Source organism: Anas acuta, chromosome 15, assembly GCF_963932015.1.
Source record: "Anas acuta chromosome 15, bAnaAcu1.1, whole genome shotgun sequence".
In the NCBI taxonomy this organism is placed as follows: Eukaryota; Metazoa; Chordata; class Aves; order Anseriformes; family Anatidae; genus Anas; species Anas acuta.
In genome coordinates, this window is record NC_088993.1 from 6,950,200 (window position 1) to 6,974,275 (window position 24,076).

General features: G+C 44.1%; 1 protein-coding gene across 2 annotated transcripts in view; it reads left to right on the forward strand.

The window, feature by feature from the left end:
* Positions 1-24,076, forward strand: part of ADCY9 (adenylate cyclase 9) — an 86,805-nt gene that overhangs the window by 29,202 nt on the left and 33,527 nt on the right. Inside the window, exons 2-4 of one of the 2 annotated variants that reach the window (XM_068699782.1) lie at positions 13,356-13,528; positions 18,594-18,698; positions 22,920-23,137. In XM_068699782.1, coding sequence (XP_068555883.1) covers positions 13,356-13,528; positions 18,594-18,698; positions 22,920-23,137 — 496 coding nt within the window. The remainder of the gene's footprint in view (positions 1-13,355; positions 13,529-18,593; positions 18,699-22,919; positions 23,138-24,076) is intronic. The other variant, XM_068699783.1, reaches the window with a different exon arrangement.

The window sequence follows — 24,076 nt, forward strand, 5'->3', positions numbered from 1 at the left end:
TTGAGAGGTTTAATGGTTTGAGAAGAGACTCTTTTGACACAAAGTGCTTTCATCATTTTCATATTGCTGGTTAAGAAATAAGAGTGTGCAGGAACAAATAGATGGGAAGAAGTGGAGTCAGAAATCCACCAGGAGGAAGGTAAAATGCCAACAAAGTGCAGAGATCTCACTGTAGACAAAAATGAGGTGAAAACTGAGGCATAGACCTGTGTGATTGAGATTTTAATGCCAGAGATAGGCAGAGATGGGGGATATATGTCCCAAGCATCCTACACAGTATCCTAGATGCCATACACTTTGTTTAAAATCATTTTCTGTTATTGGTGTCTTTAATTTCACGATGTCAGTTCTTTAATTTCAGTTTCCTTGAAGGAAGGCGTGCAAGCTGAAGGGAGATTTGCCACCATCGTTTTTTCTGTTTTGAGACTTCCCATGCACCTCTGAGTTTTGCAGCTGCCTTGCTGCATTCTGGATGAGCATCTGCTTCTAAAGCAAGAGATTAGGCTGCTCACCTCAGGGAGATACTAAAAAGTGTCAGTGGTTGGTTATAAAATCCTTCCTTTACATAAAATGGTATATACAAGTGTGAAGGTAATGAAAAGCATACTCTTCTTCTTGTCCAAACAAGTTCATAGTGTTTCTTAGATTAGATATCTTCGGAAAAAAGAAAAAAAAAAAAAAAGAATTGCTTGCTATCAGTTAAAAAAAAAAAACAAAAAACAAAAAAACTTTTTAAGATGAGTAAGCTAAACCACTGTGATTCATCATGTTTCTCAGAAGCCCTGATCCCTAACCTCAGGGAGAGAGTAATCCCACAAAATACCTCACTCTTCATTGAGGACTTTTGTTTTTGAATGCCTGGATCTTCAAATAAATCAGGAAGGACTCTGTCGGGCGGGTGATTCAGTAGCACAGCGCTGGCCCAGAGCTGCCAGAAATCCAGCTGGGGGCTGCTCCCCCCCGATCCCCACAGATCCCAGGCTCTTTGCACAGGCACCTGGCAGGGCTGCTTGCTTGGTGTCTGCTGTCGTTCCCCGCACAGAGGGGCTGGAAGAAGAGAGCAGCCTTCTGCACCGCGTGTGCTGAGCTCATGTCCAACACTCTGCTTGCAGGTGCCAGGCCCTACAGGGAGGGAGGGCGACGCAGGAATTTAGGTGCACCAAAATAGGCTTTTGTAGCAGAAGCTGTCTGTCAGTAAGCCTGTTACGTAGTAGAATGCAACTATAAAGAAAGCTTCCGCATGAAAATAATAATAAAAGAAGTTAATTTAGCTGAATAGTCATCTTTTTCAAGTCATGGCTTAGTTTATGGAATGCTTGTTTCTTATGAAATCACATCAGAATTTTTGAATACAGTAAAAGCAGTCACTTAAGTCTTGAACCAAGCTAACCTTGCAAAATAAGAATAAGAACAGAATTGAATGTCAGGAGGGCAATGGAACCATCAAAGAACTTGCTCTGGAGTTGTGTGTACTGCTTATTGCAAGCCCTTGGTTTTATCCATAAAAGATTCCCGAACGTGATGTGGTGCACAAAGGTTTAGCTTGCTTTAACTTTAACGAATCACTCTGAAAAGGCGCCTATATCTTTATTTCCAAAATGTAAAGTATTTGGCCTATCTCGGATTTTCTCTCTTACACCAGATTTTCAAGAGTTTACGCAGGATAGTTAGCTGCCTCGCATGCCAGTGTAGCACAAACGTTATTTATATGGAATTTTTTGCAGAGATGCTTCTTCCTAAGAGCTGGGAGACTAAATCATTTCACCAGTAGATTAGCTAGGGGAGATAGTGGGCCACTTTCTTGTGGTTTTGCTTTTGGAGAGGCGACGAGTTTCCGTAGCGAGCTATCTATTTATACCAGCTCAGAGCCCACTGATTTTCACCCTGGTTGTTTTTGCATTCCAGACACATTCCTGTACTCCCCAGTAATAACTTCTAGCCCGAGGGCAGTTTGAAATGTAATCAGGTAATTATTAGCACGAAGTCTGAGAATGTTTTTGCAAAGGATGAAACCATCATCCTTCGGGTGATACGGGGCATGAGCATCTGGCGGAGCTGGCTGCAGTGTGAAGCAGGCTGCCAGGCTGGGTCCGAATGCAGGCTGCTGGGGAATCGGTGAAATATCCAAACCTTGGAACAACAGAAGTGCTAATTTCACCCATTTTGTGCCACTTAGAAGACTTCTACTCACCTGTCAGCCAGTAGTGGTGGTATTTTTTTGGTGTTAAGATTGGATGTGAGCATGAGTAGTGGGCAGAGACTTGTTGAGGGCGCACTCATTTCAAACAATGACAAGCCGAAGGAAACAGTCAGCAAACCTGTATTTGGAGAATGAGCATTTGACTGTATTTTATTTATTTTTAGCATCATTCACAACGGGTAGATTTAGTGATGAGATGTAATGATAATCAAGAGAGTTCATTGAGCAACCAGTGACAAACCTCAAGCTAAATTTAATCAGGTGTGTTTGGACATAGGAAAGAATTTGCCACATGTGCTGTATTTTCTAGACATCTTTCATCTAAATTATGATTTGGATCAGGCTGCGTTATGTGGTGAAGTACAAGTTGCTAAATGGGGTAGCGATAAGCGTTTGTGGTGAATGCACAAGAGCAAAGGTAACACGGTTTGAAGTCTGTGTACAAGAAACCTGCACTGGTTCGGACCTGTCCTGGCCCGAGTGCGTGGCTCAAGTACATGGCAAGATTTGATGACAGCCTGAAGACACTCGGCAGCTTCTCATGCAACAGCAGGTTTGTTCTCTGTCCCCGGAGCCAGGAGGGGGTCATCCTGCATGCCTCGCACATCCTCACCTTGTGGTAAGGGATGAAACTCCAGTGGGAAGCGGCGAGACCAGGGAGGGCAGCAGGGGAAGTCCAGGGAAATCCCTCACCATGCTGCTCTTCAGCTTTGAGGCCTTCTCTGAGTGTAGGTGCTTGCCGTGCTTGGAGGATCAAAGTGGGTTCTCAGCAGGTTTGGTTTTCTTGCTGAAGGCCCTAAGAAGCCTACAGTTTGGGCAGTCTCTGGTTGTCCTGATGTTATACGGGAAGGAATAGAAGGGATTTCGGAAAGGTTTTGGCTATGTGAATAAACATAGCTCTGGAACAATTTCCTTTTCTTTTTAACTTTGTTTTGCAACTTTCGAGTTCTTTATTTTGGGGAGGGCTTGTTAGTATCTCTTAGTTAAGGAAGGGAAATAAGCTGGTTGAAAAGACGAGACTCTCTGCTTGGGGAGACACAACACTCACAATCTCCGAACAGTCGCTCTTCTCGGCATGGGCTCGCAAATTAATCTTTCCTTTGTGCTAGAGGTACTTCATACACCCTCTGGCAGAAGTTTGCCAATTAAATTAAAAGCGCAGCTGTATGGTGATGTACGCTTACACGGTGGTTGCATGCAGGGATTTCATCTTCACCTTACCTGTGTTTACACCGCTACTATCCATTGTTATTTTAAAGCGCCTCCCGCAGCAGTTTTATTTGCATTAGTTTTATTTTTCACTAAACTAGTAACCATTTGAAACTGTTGGCCGTGTAAACAAGCGGTGCATAAGTTATTCATAACAACCTACCTTGAATTACAAATGCCTGTTTGTATTGCACAAGGGGCAGCACTGGGGGTGGGATTGTGAAACGAGGGAATCCAGAAGCGCGACGCCGGTCCTGTTTGCCTGGTCCCTGCAGCCCACTCGGACAAAAATCTCACCGGGTTCCGTCTGGGGATGCTTCCTCGGGGAGAAAGAGGGTAAATGATTGCTGTCGGCTCATTGGTCTTAAAAATAAACTGGGAAGATGCATTGAACAAACGCTTGATCCCAACGCTAATTCTTCAAACTGTGTGGGTAGGCTCTGATGACGGGTGAAAAGAATGGTCATCTTCTTTGAAACCGGGTGTAGAAATGTATTTTAAAAAAAATAAATCGTATTTCTAATGTAGGAATTATCTGTGATACGCAATTTACTTCTTTTGATTTGATCCCTTAAGGAAAAATCTTTTATTTTTCTGAGTCTGACTTAGGCTAATCAAGGTAAAGAACTTTCACTCGAGGTAACTTCTGTGAATGTATTTGGGGACAGTTCACAACGCATTCCTGTTGTCAGCAGAACGTTTCCACGTTGCATTCTTTTTGGTGAAATGTTGGAGGTTACTTGCAGGGTGCAGGGATCTTTCCAGAGATCCCTGAGCATGAATAAGCCACCGTGGAGCAAGGCAGGCAGAGCTTTGTAGTGCACTGCCGTGGGGCAAGCTTTGCCTTTCCTAAAGCACTGCTGTGCCACTGCTGGTCTGTGCTTTCGGTAATGGGAAGAGGGGACAAGTTACGGCTGTAGATAGCCAATACTGAGGAAAGGTGAAATGAGAAGGGTCATTCTGACCAATATGCGATGGATAATTAGGAACTTTTGAGTTAGAGCTCTCCTGTATGCATCACTGGATGCCCAAAATGATCTCTTTTCATTTTGACCTAAGCAAAAATATTGGTACTTAATGTGTGCCTTCGGTATTATTTTATCAACTGCTTGAAAAAAAAAAACACATTTCAAAACTGCTGATGACAATACTGCATCTGTTTTTTTTTTTTTTTTTTTTTTCCCCTTTACCTTTTAATTTTTCTTTTAAACCAAGCTACACATGCAGAACCCACCAGCTCCTAGCAGGTCTGCTTGCAATTCTTACTTGGTTTAGGTTTCCTTGTCTGCAAGTCCACGGAGAGCGGTGAAGTCGCATGGCTCTTACTGAGGGCGTAATTAGCCTGCAGGATCGCCCTGCTTTAAATGAAATGCTGATTTAGCACATCGAGCCCAGACTACCTGCGTTATGCAAGAGGGAAGGAATTTGCCTGATTGTAGTCCTGTCAACACACAGAGATTGCAGCAGCGTAACAAAATAGACTGCTAAAATCTTGTTTAAATTGGTGCGTGCTCTTGTCTGGATCCTATTAAAAATATGTCAGTACCAAGGGCCACAATAGCTCACTTTGTTACTGAGTGCCCGAGCAGACTCCGGTTGCATCAGACTATTGTTTTGTACTGGAATCCTTTTGTGCATCATGCACGCTTGCTATGTTTCATTTCTAAAATATCCATCAAAAGGATAGGTGAAATTTCTGGTCCTGAGTGCAATTTTCCAGGGTGGAATTTCTAATAAACTTCTAATTGCTTTCAGTCAGGCCATGCCTTTTGGTTTAAAAGAAATCGGTTCCCATCCCCGAGAGCCTGGAGCTGACAAAGCTTTTGCTTGGTCCTCTCTCTGTTCAGCTTAGGAAATCCTGCCTGCCGTGTAGGGCTGGTGCAGCTGTCCCACGGCCCCAAGGTACGCCAGTGTGAGGTGGGCAGGAGGGAACGTAGAGCATGAGACAGCTCTGGCATACCTGTGGTTGTGCGTAATTATCCCGTCTAGAGGGCTGGAATTTACTCGAGAAGTCCTTGCCTCTCCACGGATCTCTGCTTTCTGAAGCTGTTGTTAAAACGGGTTGCCTGAGGTCCTTGCCTTGGAGGTGGCCTCTCTGCAGCCATCTGATCACTCGCGTCCCTCTGCAGCACAATGCAGCTTTAGGTTCGAAACCCTTTTGGTGTACTTAATTATGAAACAAAGGGATGTTTGGGGAGTGGATGCCCCGAGGGATCGTGGCACTCCTCGGGCGGTGGGGATCGGCAGGGCTCCCTGCATGGGCAGAGGCACAGGGGATGTTTGCAGATGCCAGACCGACAGCTTGGCTGCTGGAGGCTCCCCCCGGGCTTGCTGCCTGCCAGCCACAACGTGGTGCAAGGCGGTACGTGGGAGCTCCTGGCTCCCCAGGCAAGGTCCTGCCTTTGTTACATGGAGCATTAGGCAGAAGCAGGGGTTGGATGTTGCCTTAGCCATGTATTTTTGAACTTGCTGTGTTTCCAAGCAGGCTGCTTTCTTAGATCCAGTTCCTGCTTCCTTAGGCTTTAGTTATATTTTCAGAAAACAGATTGGGCTGTAGGAGTATGGTAATTTTTGAAGACGTTTCAACCCCCTGAAGAAGCTGGGCTCCTGTGTGCCTGGTTGACTCTCGTTTTGGCAGCTCCTTGGTTCCAAAATGTCATCATCTCTGCCACGCTCGTTCCTTCCCAGCCATTGAAATTAACACAGAAGGGCAAAGGGATAGCCAATAAGTGTGAAAAATAGTGCCAATAACATAGCAGGTGCTTATGAACACACACAGTTCAATCACAGAATTTATTTTCACAGAGGTGTTACAGAGATTGTATCGTGCAAGTACAAGGCAGGTAGCAAGCATCTTCGCTCCCAAATGACTTACAGCAGGAATTGGGCCCTCTTTTTGCCTTATGTGTAGAAATGTCATCTCTCTCTTAAGTTTTGTGAGGAATCCTTAGGACAGAGATCATCTGGTACCTGCAGCGTGTTAGCGAAGTGGCTGGAGCTTTGGAGCACCCAGTTTCCAGGGCAGGACTGAAAAATCCCAAGATTACCCTTTGAACCAAAGCTCTCCTTTCAAGGCATCAGACTGTTTATGTACAGATCCGTACAGTAGCTTATGAACAGGTCCATAAATACACTCCTGAGGCAGCTGTTGCAGCTGGACCAGTGGTTTGAGCCACTCACCCTCACTAGATCTGCACAGGACCCTTTCCCCTGCTCTGTGCCTCGTTTTCCTGTTCCTCGTGCAGGTAGGAGGATGCTGTGAGGCTCGGGGGGAGGCCGGCCGGCTGCAGCCTCGTGCCTGCAGCACAGCTCCAATTGCGTACCGTGGCTTTGGGTGCAGGGCTCCCGGCTCCCCGCTGGCAGATGTCGAACACCAAAATTACACACATGTTGTTGATCAGCATATTCCAAGCCCACTGTTGTCTGTTAGCTGATCAAAAGCAAGCGTTTTGCTAAACAAAGGAGGCATAAGAAAAACAGTGGTTTTCCATAATACAGAAGATGCCTCTGGTTTCTCTGGCTCTTTGCAGTCCTTCTTGTGAGATTATGAAAATAGGTTTGGGTTTTTTTCTTTCTTTTTTTTTCTTTTTTTTTTGGGGGGGGAAGTTCCTTTTGTATTTCCAGCCTGTAAAGTTCTGTTTCTTATTATCATTGTTTCTGCTTTCCAGAGTCCTAAGATAACAAGTAGGCTCATAAATTCCCTTTCTAATTTTAGTCACAGGAAATACTGCTCCATACATTCGAAGTGCTTTTCCAGGTAGGCTTGTTTATCAGAGCCCAAGCATTGGGGGCTCTGCCTGTTGCAGCAAAAGAAGCGCCCCGTAGGTTTTTGGGGTGGGAGCTGCTGCAGCCTAACAGCTGGAGTAGAGATTAAATGTAAGGACAAAATATCAGGTCCGGTCCTCCTTCCTTCCTTTCTGATCTTGCCCAAGGAGTGAGGGCGAGCAGCTCCCCTTTCGATGCCGTATCTCATGTTGTTTAAACACAGCCACTGGTGGCTCCTTCAGGAAATCAGATAAACTCCTTGGCACAGCTGGCGGGCTGGGTAGGTAATTGTTTCCACTATGTGAGCATCTCGTAAACTTGCTGGAAAAGCCACTCCTCTTGCAGTTAAAGATCAGGCTAATAACTCCCCATCCTGGGCACGATGCCGTGGAGGAAACTTGTAAGGTTCTGCCTTGGAAGCTCTGCGCCCTCCTTTGTTCAGCACGAGTGAGCAGATGTTTGATCGCCTGCCCACGCCGCGCCACGCAGGAAGGTGCTGAGAGAGCTCGCTCTGCGGCCCCCGTGCACAGCCCCGAGAGCTTGGGGCTGTTTCGGGCACTCAAGCAGAAAGAGGTTTTTTGGTTTGGTTCGTTTTGTTAATTTTTCCTTTCCCAGTTGTTGAAGTGCTCAACGGCAATTGTCTCTCTGGGCAATCCAATTGCAACGTGGCAGCGTGCTTGAAATTCAAAATGTACCTAAAGTTCTTTACATGCCTAAATTTCTAAAAACAAAATCCTAAGCAACTTAAGCAAGTTGAGGTGGAAAATTATTACTAGTGCATAGCGTTTCCACTCTGAAAGTTCAGTTGACTGAAAGATGTTCTGCGGGGATATCACAAGCCTTCTGATTATCCCGTTTGTATTTACCAGATGCTGCTGCCCAGCTAAGGATGTTCCTCGGAGCTTTTTCTCCTCTCGTTTCAGCGTGCACAAATGCTTTAATCATGAAATTATGAGAATCTTCAAGAAGAAAAACTCTCAGAAGTTAGTTCTTAAGTGCAACAATCTGTTGGCAAATTAAGATTGCAAAATAGGAAAAAACTATTATTACAGAAGTAACAACCCTTATTTTCGTTTAAAGTTGCGCATTTCTTGGCAGTGCTTTCAGCTTGGTTACTGGGGCCCTCTTTGAAGATGCCTCGGTTGATTTGCGGTATGTTGGCTGTGCAGCTAGGCAAAGGACTTCCAATTTTGTGTTTGCCCATTTCCAGATTGGATCTCTAGTGAAATGCACAGCGAGCTCTGGTTCGTAAGGAGCCTCGAAATTCTATGGCAACGTATTTTATTATATGAGGAAATCTAAAATCGGTCTCGGTTTCCTCTCCCTGGAATGGCCGGGGCTGAATACCAGTTTTCTCACTCCTGGATTTTTGGCAAAGAAGAAGATAGGGTGTGGAGAAAACTTTGCATTGTGGTTTTTGAAAAGAGAAAGCAAGAGATGATTGATCGTGAAGAAGCATAACCTTGAAAGTGAGTGAATACCGAGCTACTTACAAAGGAAGGAGCTAAAGCCAGCCCTGAAATGCAGAGCTTTTTGATGAGCTGCCTGTACCGCTGCGAGATACTTGTACCAGAGTTCTATAAAATGAGATACGAAATTATTGAGAGGTAATAGCTAACACTGTTCGTCACAGCAGACTAGGGCAGGTTATTAATAATTACTTTCTATCTGGAAAGGTGCTGCTGTATGTCCTCACTCTGGCGTAGGTAGGGCAGTCGCAGTGGTTCTCTCCTGTGGTAGGAACAGATTTCATGTGAATTCTGATTTTGGGTGGTGAGAGACTGCGAAAGCAGTGGGTTGTGAAAATAGAAGTCATTATTTAATAAGCGTAAATTCACAAAATAATTTATTTGGAAAGAAATATGATTAAATGATTAAAGTGTGTAGATTTATGGGAAATAACGGAAGGATGAATAATGAAAAAGAATCATTAATATAAAGCCGCTTGGTAAAAGGGGGCATAATTGGAGTAATTTGGATTTTATTACACCAATACCAGGAATGTTACTAATTTTACAGAAAAGAGGGCTACTGGGAAGTAGTTATTCCACAAAGGAAGGTGCCCTGTTCGCTAACTGCCATTTCCTAGCAGCACAGCTAAAAAGGTGAAGTGATTCAGGGGGAAGAACAGGGATGTGCACTGAGAACGGGGTTATATTTCCATTAAATGAATCAGTGAGGCAATGATTGAAATATCGTCATGATTTTTTGGTGTCTCTTCTTTAGTATCAGTACTGAGAAGGATTTCAGAAGCATTTGAAGTACATTAAATTAGAGAGGTGAGAGGTATGCTACAGCTTGCCAGAGAGAAAGTAATTTTCCTGTCTGCTATCAACAGAGAGCTGAGAAGCCTTGATTCCTTACAGGTGAAGCGTTAACACTTGATGCAGGAATCTTATTTTACCAAGGAATTCGCTCACCAATTTTGGTATTAGCCCCCCTTTCTTGAGGCCCTCTATAGGCGAAGACATCCCCTCTTCACAGAGGCATGGAGCCATGCCCGTGCCATTGCACACATCAGGCCCAATGAAGGAATGAAGCAAAGTAATCAAAGTGACGGGGACGTCCTCTTACACCCCGTGCCATCAGGCCAGGTCCCACCAGCTCCTGGGCCCGTTGCCCACGGCAGAGCCTAGGGCAGAGGCATGAGGAGGCCGCGCGCCAGCGGCCTACCTCTGGGCTGCCTCTCCCTCTGCTCCCCCGGGGCATTTTATTTCATGCTACCAAAAGCAGGTTAACAAGACGGGGATGTTTATGCACAGCCTTCCTCATAATTTTGTTTGTTTGCGAGCTTGGAGGTGTTTTGCTGTTGTTAGGCGTGGTGTTTTGGTACTGGGAGGGGGTTTCTGTCTTCATAGCTTCAGAGGAGGGCTGCCGATAAAAAGGAGAGCAAAGCTAGTGGAAGAAAGGGGCAAAGCGCAGCCATTTCTTAACACTTCCAAAATTCAGTGTTAGCAGCAGTTGTAAACCCACTGTAGCTCTGTGCAGATCTCACCTGTTAACTACTTTGTCAAAAATGCCCTTCCACAGACGCTGCCGTGGCAATGTTCAAAATGGTCGAACTCCAGCAGTAAATGGCTTGGCTCGGTGCGCAGGAGCTGTTACTCTATATAGCTCTGTCAGATTCCCAGAAGCTGAAGATGAGTGAAGGAAATGGCTTGTGTTGTTCAGAGACGCACGATGTTGCTCATTTTCTCCTGGGCAGAAAATACTGAATAAATCAGACAGTGGACGCTGTGCCCCCGGTCAGATGTAATACGTCCCCGTGAAGGAATGAGCCAGCTCCCTCCCGGTCTGTGCTTCCAGGAGCCATCTCTGGAAAAAGCAGAGAAGTGCTGCAGGGTAGAGCCTGCCAGAGCACATACTCGCTATCAGGCAGCTTGAGATTGTGTTATTTTTCAGCATTTCTTTAGAATAAATCTGGGGGAAGGGAGTTATTATAAAAAGGAGACTGGCAGGAGGGGAAAAGAAGGACAAGCTTTATCTTTATTACTGGCATTTCGTAGCACTTTCTTCATTGTAATGTCATGAGATGAATTGTGCAGCAGCACACCCCAAAACTTGCACCGTTTGCTGTATCTTGCAGAAAATAGCAGCTCCTTCGTTGCTGGCTTATTTGTTTCGTACTGTTGAGTTACCTAATTGATGTAAACCTGCTGCACAGTGATGTGAATGTTCTTCCTGCTGCACCCTGTTTGTATGGAAGATGACAGTGTGGCTGGGAGAGCTCGCTGGATATGTAAAAGAAGGAAAATTACACCTCTCGTGTGATATGTTTTAGTTGCATCAATAGAGCTCTGTTGAATTAATAGCCCATTTTTATACCAGTACACTTCAGACTTACCAGGAGTTGCTTCAGGAAGTGTCACAGAATTGCAAGCAATCCCAAACATGCAGTTTCCCTATCGTAAGAGCTATTCAATGACCAAGTATTAGGTAGGTAATATTAGTAAAGTTCAATAAAGATTTCTGAACCTCCTAATTCTCAAAACATAACCTTTTTCACTTATTTACTTTCCTGAAACACCAGTCCTTCAAGTAAGTAGCATTTGTTAGCCCAGAGTGCTCGGAGCAGCCCTGCCACTGTCTGAATGCTGGGGACACTTCTCGAGTAGCGCTGGGTGTTTGGTGGGCACGGTGGGGCTGGGGAGCACGAGGAGGGGGCGAGGGAGGCTCTGTGCCCCCTCGGCCAGCTTGGAGCCTGGCACTGGCCACCCGTGGGGCAGAGCTGCACCCCCAGAGCAGGTCTCTGTTGTGGCAGCCCCATGGCCTTGGTGCTTTTTCCTTGGTGTGGAGCTCAAACCGGAGATGATTTTACTTCTGTGCAATGCGTTGACAAAGTAATTCTGCCGTGCAACACAGTAAAATGGGAGAAAAGCATTAAAGAATGCCTCCTTAAAAGTACAAAGAAACAAAGAAAATGTGTGTGCTTAAAAAAAAAAAAGAAAAGAAAAGGGAATCATAGTGGCAAAATAATCCTGCTGCTTTAAGGTAGCGTTTAAAAATAGAAGTAGAAAACTTAATGCTCTAGCTTTTAGCCCAGTAAACATACAATTGTAAGCTGATTGCGGTGAATTCTTTATATGACAACCCCCATCAGCATAAGGTTTAGAGACAGCCCAACATCTGGAAGCCAGCAGCAGCCCAGGGTTTTACGAAGCGCTGCCGCCAAGTAGGATCCGAGGGCTGCTGTAACCGATGTAAAATGAAGGTCGGGTCCCATGCAGCACCTCGGGCACGGGGCCCACATGAATGCAGGTTTCTGCACAGGCTGGGCAAGTGCTGAGCGGTGTGAGATACTGGGGAAATAAACAAAGAAGCTGAAAAACTGCTATTAGTATGTCTAACTTATTTGTATTGGAAAGCTTACAGACAAAGTCCTGTCTGGATTACGTGTCACGGGCAGAAAAACGTTTATAGAATCTCTCCAAAGAAAGTTGCAAGAGAATGACCTTTATCATAACGTCAGCTGTTACTTGAACAGAAACATGCTGTCTTCCAAGGGCTGGAGCTTGTGTCCAGCTTTTGTCCTATAGAAGGAGGCAACCAGACGCAGTAGATCATCTTGTGTATGAGTGGTTTGGGGCATCTAAAGCCAGGAGGTTTGCTGACCCAGATGCAGGACCCAGGAGCCAGCACAGGAGCGTCTCCTCCAAGGCCAGGCAGGGAGGGGCTGGCTTCAGAATCGCGTGGGGTAACAGCCTGGGACCCCAAAATAAGGAGCACTGCCTGGTTCAGGGAGCTGGTTCCCCCACGCTTTTTCAGTGTGGCAGTGCCTGTCCGTGCCAGGTGGGAGATTTCCCACAGAGCAGCAATAAAACTGTCTCATTTCAATTCAGGAAGGAGCGTGGTGAGCAGCTCCTTCTCCATCTTTGTGCCTAGGAATAGCCCAGAATATTATAATGCAAACTATCAAGGAAGTGAAGTAAGGAATATTCTGAACCAAACTCAGATCCTCATTTTTTGAACAGATTTTTGGTACGGATCAGCTTGATACACCACGGTATTTACCAGCCTGGCCTTTAATACAGGATCTGGCTTCCAATTATGCTTCACTTCATGCAACAGTTGCAGAGAGTGCGTGTGGGCGTATGAGAGATTGAGTTTGTTCTTTAGAAATGTGAAGTCTGCACTGACTATGAAAACCCATCAGAATTTCTAGCACTTAAACGCCATTTCCTTTTGCAATGTGCTACCAGCATTAAGCGAGCTTCACAACAGCTCTGTGAGAAATGGAGAGTGCAAGTGGAGGAAGACATGCTGGTTTTCAGAGGTAGAATATCAATCCAGACATCACTGAGAAATGTAAATCTTTTCCAGAAGCAAAGAGTTAATGTCCAATCTCAAATTACAGCTTGGAAGTGAATGCCTAAAGTCTTAGCTCTTTTTTCAAAAGTACGTGAGTGAAAATGGAATAAAGTACATGTCAGGCATGGCTGCTGCTGTGGGTTCGAGTGGTCTCTTGAATCTGGGGCAGCAGGTGTCAGGCAATCCTGGTCGCCACCACTTCACCCAGAACGTCTTTATATTCCTGGTGGTTGTTCCCAGATGCTTCTCCTTTTGTGCTGTGCTCTTGAGCTTTGCTAGCGCTATGCTAGCCACTGTATATCATGTCCGAGAAGTCCAAAGGAGTGTTATTTTTGTCTTTCTGCAATTCTCAATGTTTATGTCTCTCCTCTAGGTTTGAAGACCTATCTGATCTCCGGTCAGAAGGTGAAGGAACCCCAGTGCAGCTGTTCACAAGCCCTGCTTCCTGGCTTGGAGTCTGGAGATGGAGCCAGGATACAGGCAACATCGTCGTCTGAGAACGCCAGTGACTTGACAAAGACTCTCAAACACGTGGAAAAACCTAAGGTAAAATGCCTAGTCCCATTGACAAGCAATCTCTAAAGTAAGGTGAATGTTTTTTAAAGGTGGTTTCAGATAAATTATTTTCTTATTATTTGTATTTTGTGACCAAGAGGTCAACACTGCTTTTTCAATAGTCTTGATTTTATTGGGGAGAAAGAATCTGTGCCTCCTGCAGCTACTATAACTTTTATGATTTTCTGTTTGCTGCAGCCTGCTTCTGTCTTTCCTCTATCTCTCATGCTGTGCACCTGTGAACCTTTTTATATGAGCATATAACAGACATCTCCACAGAAAGACAGCAGGATTGTTTGAGTGGTAGGAGAAAGCGCTTTGGTAGGCTACAAGACTGTGTTTTATCTGCTTGCTCTAGAAACCTAGAGGGCAACGATTTGTATGGAGAAACAGCTTAGAGAAATGATGACATTTTGTTATGTTCACACCTCTCACGAGAACTCTTGACAAGGAAATCTGTGAAACAATGTGTATTACTTTGAAGCTTTGCTGTTACTCTCAATCTTCCAGCTCAGAACAGATTTCCCAAACAACAGATGTCTATTCTCTGTTTTCATTTGCGCTGTGAGTTCCTCATGGTGGGTTGCCTGAGTTGGCCACTAATGCCAGGCCCGTGGGTGGCTGTCTGCAGGTCGCTGTCCTTAGACTCAGTGAATTTGGTCCTGGGAAGAGCTCTTTATATTTAGCTGGTAGAGCAAGTGACTTTCATGGCATGCTGTCTGGATCAGCAGAGCGTGGTTCAGGCACCTCTACCCTGCTTCTGTGCTTGGTTTTAGTTTTGCAGTAAAAATATGTGATCACAGTGTGATAAACTGGAAGGCTGGTCTGCAGATAAGGACCAAAGTTAAGCGATTTCCTTACAGAGCAAGCTGGGGCTTTATAACTACAGAAGGTAGCATAACCATCGTTGTCCTTCCCAAAATATGCAGTGTGAGGTTTGGCTGGTCTCAAGTTGTTGGTGACACCTTTCTATTCCTACTGCTGTGTAAGGAAGAACGGGATGGCATATTTGGCATCCCTCGGGCACCAGCTTGCCAGCTCTCTCTCATCTTTCAATGAAGGGACTCACAAAAAATGTAGGAGAACACAGCGCAGGGCTGTCAGTGGATGCCTGTACAAATGAGTCTGTGCTGCCCGGCGCATGGCCACACAGAGATACTGCTGAGGCCAGAAGGGGTAGGAGCTTATCTGTTTCAAGTAGTGAGGAGAGAGAACGAGGATGCCTTGTTAACCTGATGGGTTAGGTTGGACTAGATGGTCCCTAGAGGTCCCTTCCACCTCGGAACCTCGACTGTTCTGTGATTTTGGGACAGCAAAGTAAGCTTTAACTGCAGGGCAGCAAAACTACAGCAAGATGATCTTGGGGGTCTTTTCCAACCTGAATGATTCTGTGGTTTTAACACTGATCTGCTGTCATGTGGGTAGGCACTTACTTCTCTACGTGTTTTCTGAAACAAGAGCGTGACTTACTCAGCAGAAGTGTGCATCACTTCCTAAACAGCTAGCATGCCACGTTCGGATGTGCTGCTGGCCCGCGCTCTGTTTGCTGCTCATCGCCTCCCTGCCTCTGGTCTGGGGCCGTCCTGGCTGGGTGTTAATTGCTGTTTAAATGCTTACACTGTTCTTCACCGCATAGAAGTGCAAACATGGCTATCCAGATAAGTGAAGAAGCTCACACTGGCTGTCCAAGAAGAGAAGCTGCTTCAGAAGAGCGTCTAGGACAAGTGCCAGCTTAGTTTCAGCCTTCTCAGACACCCTGTCTACAGTGGTGCTAAAGCTACTGCATCGAGTTTATGCTTATAGATACCTGTTTCTGTTCATTACCACGAGCACTGGAGGTCTCCTGAGGGATTTTGCAAATGGCCAGACACCACCTTGAAAATACTGTGCCTGATTGCCCAAAACAGATTGATGCTGCAGTGAATTTTGAACGGCCCCAAACTCCTCTTCCTATGCGGTCTGATAAGTATCCATATAACGCATGCCCCAAAACATGGCAGAATGTGTACGGCACAGTGATAAAGCAATCACGTGAAGGCTCAGCACTTATTTAAAAAAATGCTCCGCTGCCATAGTTGCAGTATAGGAGTGCAAGGTGCTCTTGCTTCTTGCAGCCGGGCTAGGTGCAGGTACTCCAAGCTCTGCAGCACGCTCTCAAGTGTGGATGTGCTCCAGCCTTCTGCCCTCTGGGTAGTCTGTTATGGCAGACTGCGGACCGAGAGGGTTGGGTCAAGCATTTAGGAAATCTGTAATTAGCCAGCCATGCTAGAACAGGTCTTACGATATTAAAAATAATAATAATAATAATAATAATAATAATAATAATAATAATAATAATAATAAATTAGAATATATTTTTAAAATCCTCACAAAGAACAGATGTGCAATTTAATCACAGATCATGCACAGTTTCTGAAAAGGAGTGGGTTTCTTTTATACGGTGTTTTTCTTTTAAAGCCTGCAGCTTGCTGGTAGGGTCTGGAGTGATAATTTGCAGAAGAATCATGACTTACATGCCAACTGTTTTAAATACAAAGCTGTAAACAGTGTCAGTGTGGGAGGAGATGACTCCAACTCTGCAAAAGAGACTAAGTAGGAGGGGCAAAATTGTAGGCAAGCTGAAATATTTTTGTTCCAAAGGGAATAAGTGGCCATATTGCATGAAAAGGATGACTTTCACCTTTTGGGCTTGAACGGATGTTCTAGTGGACAAGGTCTGTTAAGGAAGGTCAGGAAGGAAAGTGCAACAGTAATTGATCCACGAAAGGGATTGTATTTCCTCCTCTCCTCCACTGTGTCTGCATTTAATTTGATTGCAAATCTCATTGCAGCATGGATATCAATAAAAGGCATTTCAGGTCATGAAGTGGGTATGTAACTAAAACACCGAGGAAAGATGCTGAAAACATTAAGTAGCAGCTGATTTTTGTATGAAAACGCTGTAACTTGCTTAGCCATTTTTGGTATTGGTTTATTTTATCTATCATGTATTCTGAAATCCCATACTTGACTGAGAATTATAGGCTTTTTGTAAAAAATGTCATTATCAACTCAGGATGAAAACAGAAAGTACTTCTGCTTGTTTTGGTGTTTGCTGAAAGTGCGTTAATGCATTATTCATCATGGCTGGCCACAAACGCACGGAGCTTGTGTGAGTGTCTGCAGCAGAGAATTAAGTTTATGATATTGACTTGAACGCATGGGTCAGATAACCTCCCATCTCTTTTCAAAAAGACAGGCTTCTTTTCTGAGATTTTTGTCTTCTGTTTTAACCCTAGGGGCTAAGCATGTGATTTGGTCCTGCTGGTTTATTAGCAAGATCAAATGGGGAGTATTTTCTTTATTTTTGGTGTTTGAGGTATTTGATTTTTATTATCACCATTAACTGACTTCTGCAATGCTCGAGTCTACTAGCTATCATTCTAGGAACATAGAAGGCTCGTTAGCCCATGGTCATCTTCAATTTTAAAGCCATTTAATAATGCTTTCTGCAAAGTGGTTAAGGCATTCATGATACTTGATATTTTTTTTAAACAAAACCATTTAGGAAACAACTTCATTCTTTTTTCCAGTATGCTGTTACTTGGTCAGGCTGTAGCGCTTCAGAATTGGATGAAACTTGCTCACCCGTTGCCAGATTAAGGAGCTTGTAGGTAATTTGAGTGCCTCAACCCAGCCCATGCTCCCGAGGAGCCTTGGGTGTGATGGTCACGGTCTGCTGGCTGCTAAGAAGGCTCAGAGCCTTCATGACAGCCTTTGAGAGACATACATGGTTGAACGATGGGTGGAGCAGCAGTCCCAGGAAGAAGTGCCACACCATAACAACCTTCAAAATTAAGACTTCTGAATCTTTTTTGAAATTCAGGTGTGACAAGAGACAGGAAAAGGGGCACTGGGTGAAAATTCAATTCTGAAAAGAGAAACATGCTGGTCTTTGAAATAGGGAGCAAACCTGAAGGGAGAAGCTGTTGTGTTTTTGGACCAGCTGTTGCATTTTGGATGGAAGCTTGCACCAGTCCCTCCTGAGCTCAAAATAAATAGATAAAAGGGACATGGGGTGTTGACTTTGGGATGAAATGTTCAAGTGGCTTGTTGGAAATTTCAACAAGTTCTTTTGTGGATAACCCACCAACACGTAGTGTAGCGTGCTGAATTTAGGATGCTGTTCCCAGTGACTGGTGTATCTGTACCCATTAGTAGCCTTCTGGCAAGCCTGGTAACAACATACTGTCTGAAGAGCATAGGAATTGTCAACAGGGATCAGATATAGGGTCCCTCTCGTGCAGTATCCTGTCCCTACACGGTGAGTACAAGAGAAAAGGTTGAAGGACTTTGCAAAAGAAGATGCAGGGTTAATTAGAGAAGATCCCATTTTAATTCGGTGGGACAGGTTGTTTTAAAAGCTGAACTGTGACCTTTTACATTGCTTCCAAAATGCGTAACCTGTAACTATTAGGGGAGTTGATGGTTTTGCTTTCCTTGTTTTCTGTGATGTTTGCTCAGTGTTTGGCTTCAACAGTATAACACAGCCACAGCTCCAGTCCCCTGTCTTACAAAGCTGTATGAAAAAGTATTCTTTATTATTTTCAGATTTGTTACTTTCCATTTTTCTGTGCTGTTTGTAACAGACCATGGTGTTTTGTGCTTTCTGAATATGCTGTATTCTGTGCTAAGTCCTCCCTCAGCTGGTCATAATGCCATTCAGATCCTTTTGCAGACCCTTTTCAAACAAGAAAATTGCACTTCTCTCGCTGAAGAATATTTCTTTCTTTTTAGGGTACTCCTTTACCAGAGAGTAGTGATTACAGAATATCTGTGATTTTACACCAGTAAATCTTTCCTGGATTAGATTTAGCTTTAGTAAGCAAAAAATCTATGGTTTGTTTTTGAAATGGTGGATTTTGGTCCTTTCAAATTTTGCTCCCTGTTTCCCTTTCTGTTGCTTTGTTTATCTTTTATCCATGCAGCAAGCATACAAGCAGGCCACATTATAAATTGCATACCATTACGAGGACACCAGAATGTTCCTGGCTAAATTTTTTTTGTTTCATTGCAGCCTTGCCCTTCATGTAGTACCACCCTTGCACCCCACTGCGATGTCAGCATAGATGAAGGAGCTATCCAAAATGGTTGTCAGGATGAGCATAAAAACAGTACAAAGGTAATTTGAGTATTTATCACTTCCCTTCTTTCCCCTTATTTCTCTGCTTCAGTTAGCTTTCTCAGTTTTGCACAGCTATTACTTTATTCAAGCTCTTAAGCAGCAGAACCAATTTTGAGCAGTTGTATTCCAAACTTCAGTTGGCCCCCTGCACACCCCAGATTTTCAAAACAATAGTAATTTTATGGGCCAGTTTGAGAAGGACCTAAAAGTTGGGCTCTTTAAATTAATGCTGAGGCCAGCCAATGAAAGAGGCACAAACAACACTACCAGCATCTCCATCGCTTACACCAGTCGCCATGTGTCACCTAGCCACAAGTCACACACCTGTGTCTTGCCATTGTCTCCTGTATCGTAGCTCTAAAACACGGTCATTTCTGTTCATACCCACAGCTGATATTCACAGCACCTGAGTCCATTCACATCCTTTTCCTGACAAATAGAGCATCTTACATATTCAGCGTGCTGCTGCCAGGGTTGTTTTCCTTGCTTGTTGCTTAGATATTCTTACCGAAGCCACCTACTCCCTCTGCAGTACCAGACATGGCCTATTTGTTGTCTTGTTTGTGGCCTTTGTAGCCTCCCTGCTCTGCCTGTCATCTCTTCCCCCTTTCCAGAAAATTAAGCTCCTGCCTAAATGCAGACTGGATGCCAGAGCTCATCAGCTCTCTGGTATATTTTCAGATAAGTTTTAATCCTTTTCCTCACTGGGGAGATCACTTTATAACTATTCTCAGAGATAGCTATCTGGTTGTTTTCCTCCTCATCTGTCTGTAGAACTCTTCTGGTGTACAGAGCTAACAAAAAAACTTGCCAGCATTTTTGTAAATGGTATGTAGTACAGTAGGCCATGTTCTGTGCTGGGGTTCCTAGGAAACAGCCTAAGAAAAAAAAATACTAATCTCTTCAACTCTCAGGAAGATAGAGCAGGGTGGCCAGCAGGTACTGGTCTCAGAACAGCATGAGATCTTCGAGACAGAAAACATTGTGGGAGATCTTCCCAGATGGTGAGCATGAGATGCTGCTTCCCAGGCTGCTCCTGCCCACGTGCCTGGGGTCTCCAGGAACAGACTGCAAACAGAGATTTTCCTCCCAGTACCAACCACCTGTTATCATATATTGTCTTCATCAGAATTATTCTTCCTACTGCAGCTATCTTAGCCTCATGTATGTTAATCACGTGGGGGATGAACCTTGCTTGGAAGAGGCCTGTCCAGTGCTGAAAAAATACCAGTAACGTCATTGGAAGAAATAAGCTGGTGGAAACCAGATCATATGTCCCTCGTGTATTCACAAGTTGCTGCCCCAAAAACTGGACCAGCTAAGTGGCTATCCAGTGAGTCTGGGATGCCCATTTAAATGAAAGCTTAAACAGGTACATGCACAATGCTGCATGGCATTTGATTTCCAGATCTTCTTTGTAGTCTCAGCTTTCTTAGGAAGAGCCATCAGCTCCCTCGGCTCACCTCTGTTCTCTCCCCACACTGTCACTGCACCTGGCCCTGCAGCATTCATGTCCCCTCCCTGTTCTCTCATCTCCCAAAACGCTGTTAACCACCTCCTTGGACCCTAGTGTCCTTTGGAGCCCCCAAGTCTCTTTGTGAGGGGAGCGGTCCCATGGTGCATCATATCTCCGAGTGCTCAGGAGAACTGCACGGCCCATGGCTGCCAGAACCCACAGTAGCACTGGAGCTAACAGCATTTATTAAACAGGGATTTTCTCCTTACAAGCAAGCAGTTTCAAACTCTAATCCCCTTCTGTTAAGATTAACAGAGTGGAGACAGCACAGGAAAACCTTGAGCTGACCAAAGGGAAGAATTTTCTTAGGGATTTGAGCCTTTGCCAAAGAGCCGAAGAGAAAAGGCCAAGAGAAGTCCATGCTGACCTTCTCTGAAAGAGCAGAAATTTTCACTGCATTCTTCAGATGAACTCGAAGAACAGTCAGGGAAAGCAAACAGTACACATATCTTTTCTCTGAGCTGCCCAGACAAGAAAAGCTGTGTTCCCTCCTTTACTGCTTTTCAAGTAAAGCAGGGTGAGGAAAAGGAGAAAGATTCTTTACAGAGAAAAGGGTGATAACTGTGACCTTCATTTTTCTAGGCCTCAATTTTTTTTTCTGCAAAGTGCTCTCAGCAAATACAATCTTCAGCACTAAAAAAACAAACAGCAGCAATGAAGAACCTTCACTTCAGGCGCTTGTTTGACAGTTCTCCTTGCCTCGGGAGCAGCGGTCGCTCCGGCCGGCACTGCCATGCCCTCTGCTCCTCCGGGCGGGCTGGGTGACCTGCTCTGGCTGCTTTAGGGCATGTTTGGAAGCTGTTGAATGCTGTCCCGTAGAAAAGGTGCTGGAGACCTTTGGTGGTGACCAGGAGAGTGCCCTTCTGTCACACTCACAAGTGCCTGTCCAGTCCAAGAGATACGCGTTGCTGAAATCACCTTTCTCTTCTGTTGCTTACGTTCCTTAGCAAAACATTGGCAGCACACCAAGGTAACTACTGAATTTCCCTATTATACTTCATCAGCTGCTGTCGCTGTACCATGAACACCTGCAAGCTGCCAAAACAGCTGTCTTGAGTCACAGTAGGGACAAGGCTGGGAATCCTGTCCTCTCCGTGCTCCACTCCTCCTGCTGGGCAGCCAATGCAGAGGAGTCCTGTGTCCTGCCAGGGCAGGGGGAAAGGGAAGAGCAGAGCACTCTGCCTCCTTCCTGCCTTTCCTCCTGTTTGCTATGGCTGTGGGGCAGGGCAGGTCTTCCTTTCACTATGGCAGTTTTGATGGGGATGGGGAGCCGAGCCCAAGTGCCTTCTGACTCTTCCCTGCTCAAGGTGATGTTCTGCTGCTGCTGTCTCATGTCTTCACTGGTAATTATTTGTGAAAGCAGTGATGCATGAAAGTTTTTAACATGCCCAGCGTTTGTGTTTTTATGTTTGTTCAACTAGAAAATGGATACCAGAAATGCTTATGTTAGAAAAATGCTTCTTTTTTGTTGTAACATCTTCCTGTTAAAAACTAGGAAATAATATATTAAGTGGCCTGTGCACCTTCAGTTATACCTGCCTGTGTTCACGTTCCTCATTTGTTTTACAGCCTAGAGACACAAGGAGATTCAATTAATTTTGCACAGGCAGCTAGAAATCTGGTATTTCTCAGCCTTAGCTAAGTTGATTTTACAATCTAAGGAACATATTTCAGTGCGTGATTGGGTGGTGTGATATTTATGGTCACTGCAGTGGCATCCAAGAATAGTCCTCTGGAGGAGCTAGTCACTGCTGTGCTGACTGCTGTACAGGCAGAAATGAAGAAACTTCTGTCATGAGTGGGTTTCAGGATGAAGATGAATGATAAATGATAAGACGTGGAGGGAGGAGATGAACATTCAAATATGCAAAGTTTTGATACATGTTTGTATTTGAAAATTGTAAAATGATCCTGACTAACTGCAGCTCACTTTCATTCTAGCTGTATTTAGTTGTCTAATTCCTTGGACTTGCTTCAGTGCACATTGGTCTAGATCAAACAAAATGTAAAGGAAGAACTTCATGTTCCATGAAAATAGAATCATTTTTGGTTCAAACTTATTTTTATTCCGAAATGAATGACAGCAGAATTGCTGATACTGTGCACTTCAACTGTACTGCAAGCTGGTGTCAAAATTTAAAAGTACATTATTAACGGTAAAAGAACTATATCTTAGTGAGGAAAATGTGGTTTCAGTTGCAGAATATTTTTGTAGGATAATGAGCTGTACAAAAGGTCTGTTCAGATATGGCTGTTCCGTCTTTCTGGGAAAGCAGTGAGGCTACAGTGGACAGTGGTAGGATCAGCAAGGCTGGCAGAGTTAATTGTCTCATGACCTGTGGAAAGATAGTACAGTTAAAGCAGGTATTTGAAAAGATTTTGAGAAGAATCTTGACCTGAAGATGAGTGAATGAAGTTTTGGTCTATCATTGGTCTTCACTGCATGCGTGAAAATGTAATTTGCTTTCTGATGCCTTGGAAACAGGGACATAAAAAGCAAAAAGACAACAACACCTAAAGAGGCGTGCGCTTCTAGCAGACATGAATGATTTCAAGGCAGGTGGAGGTAGGTCTTTGACATGACCACATAAAAGTTCAGCGTGCTGAGGGAAGAATTTTTGACTTTTGCTCCATTAAATCTCTCCTGTCTGCTTTCTCAACCATTCATGTTCCCTGTGTATCTTTTGCTTTCTGTCATGCAGGCTCCAGGAGGCCATAGTCCAAAGACTCAGAATGGACTTTTGAGTCCTCCACAAGAAGAAAAGCTGAGCAACAGTCAAACCTCGCTTTACGAAATGTTGCAAGAGAAAGGAAGATGGGGGGGCGTGAGTCTGGATCAATCAGCTCTCCTTCCTTTGAGGTTCAAAAACATCAGAGAAAAGACAGATGCTCACTTTGTCGATGTGATTAAAGAAGACAGGTAAGGAAAATGGAGCTGCACAAAGAAAAGGTATATAAAGGAAGAAAAGGCATTAACAGAGGTCCCGTATCTCTAATCAGCATTTGTGTGCTTTTTGTTTCATGTCAATAATTATTGTAAACATACTATAACATGCTGTATGTTTTCTGATCTTAGTCTGTCTTCTGTTTAACCTATAGTAGGAACTTGAACTCAAAAACATTCTGCTCAGGAATATGTAAAGCCAGGTTTTTCATCATTTTTTTCTGTGGTTAACAGACATTCTTCATTCAAGCCTTTGAAAAGGAAAAACACTCTTTCAGTGACTTGTTAAAGAGTTGAACTCTTTCATTTTTACATTCAGAACTCCTCATAATACACATATTATGTACCTTCATCTGCAACTGAAACTGTAATATATAATCTGAACCACAAAACTCAAATTTTTGTATTGCAAGAGAACAACATCTGATAATATTGCATGACTAATACCTAGAAATCACATTTGATTTGGAAGCAGAATTAATAGGAGTGAATTCTCATTCTACCTACAGCGTTTTGTTAGCCTCTCTCCCCATTTCATACAAAAAGACTTGTTTTGGGCAGAGGCAAATATGTTCTTCAGAATTCGACACTGTTTGATTTTGTAAACACACAGCCGTATCTCCCTTATTATGGCAGTGATTTGACTGGATCAGCTAAACAGACAACTTAGTTTTGTTATTATTTATGGCTATTCTTATTTTTGCTTCACTGCTTCCACTGAGATTAGGGACGTTTTATCTAAATATCCTTGAAACTGTATGCTCGTATATACTCCAGGCTGTTTGGAACAGGGACAGCGTTGTCTTAACTGGAAACACGACCAAAGCAGGGAGAAGTGAGAGAGGGGGACAAAAGTCCTTCTCCAGCCTCTTCTTCTCTTGTTCTTTTTCGTTTTGTTTTTGTTTCTTGGTTGGT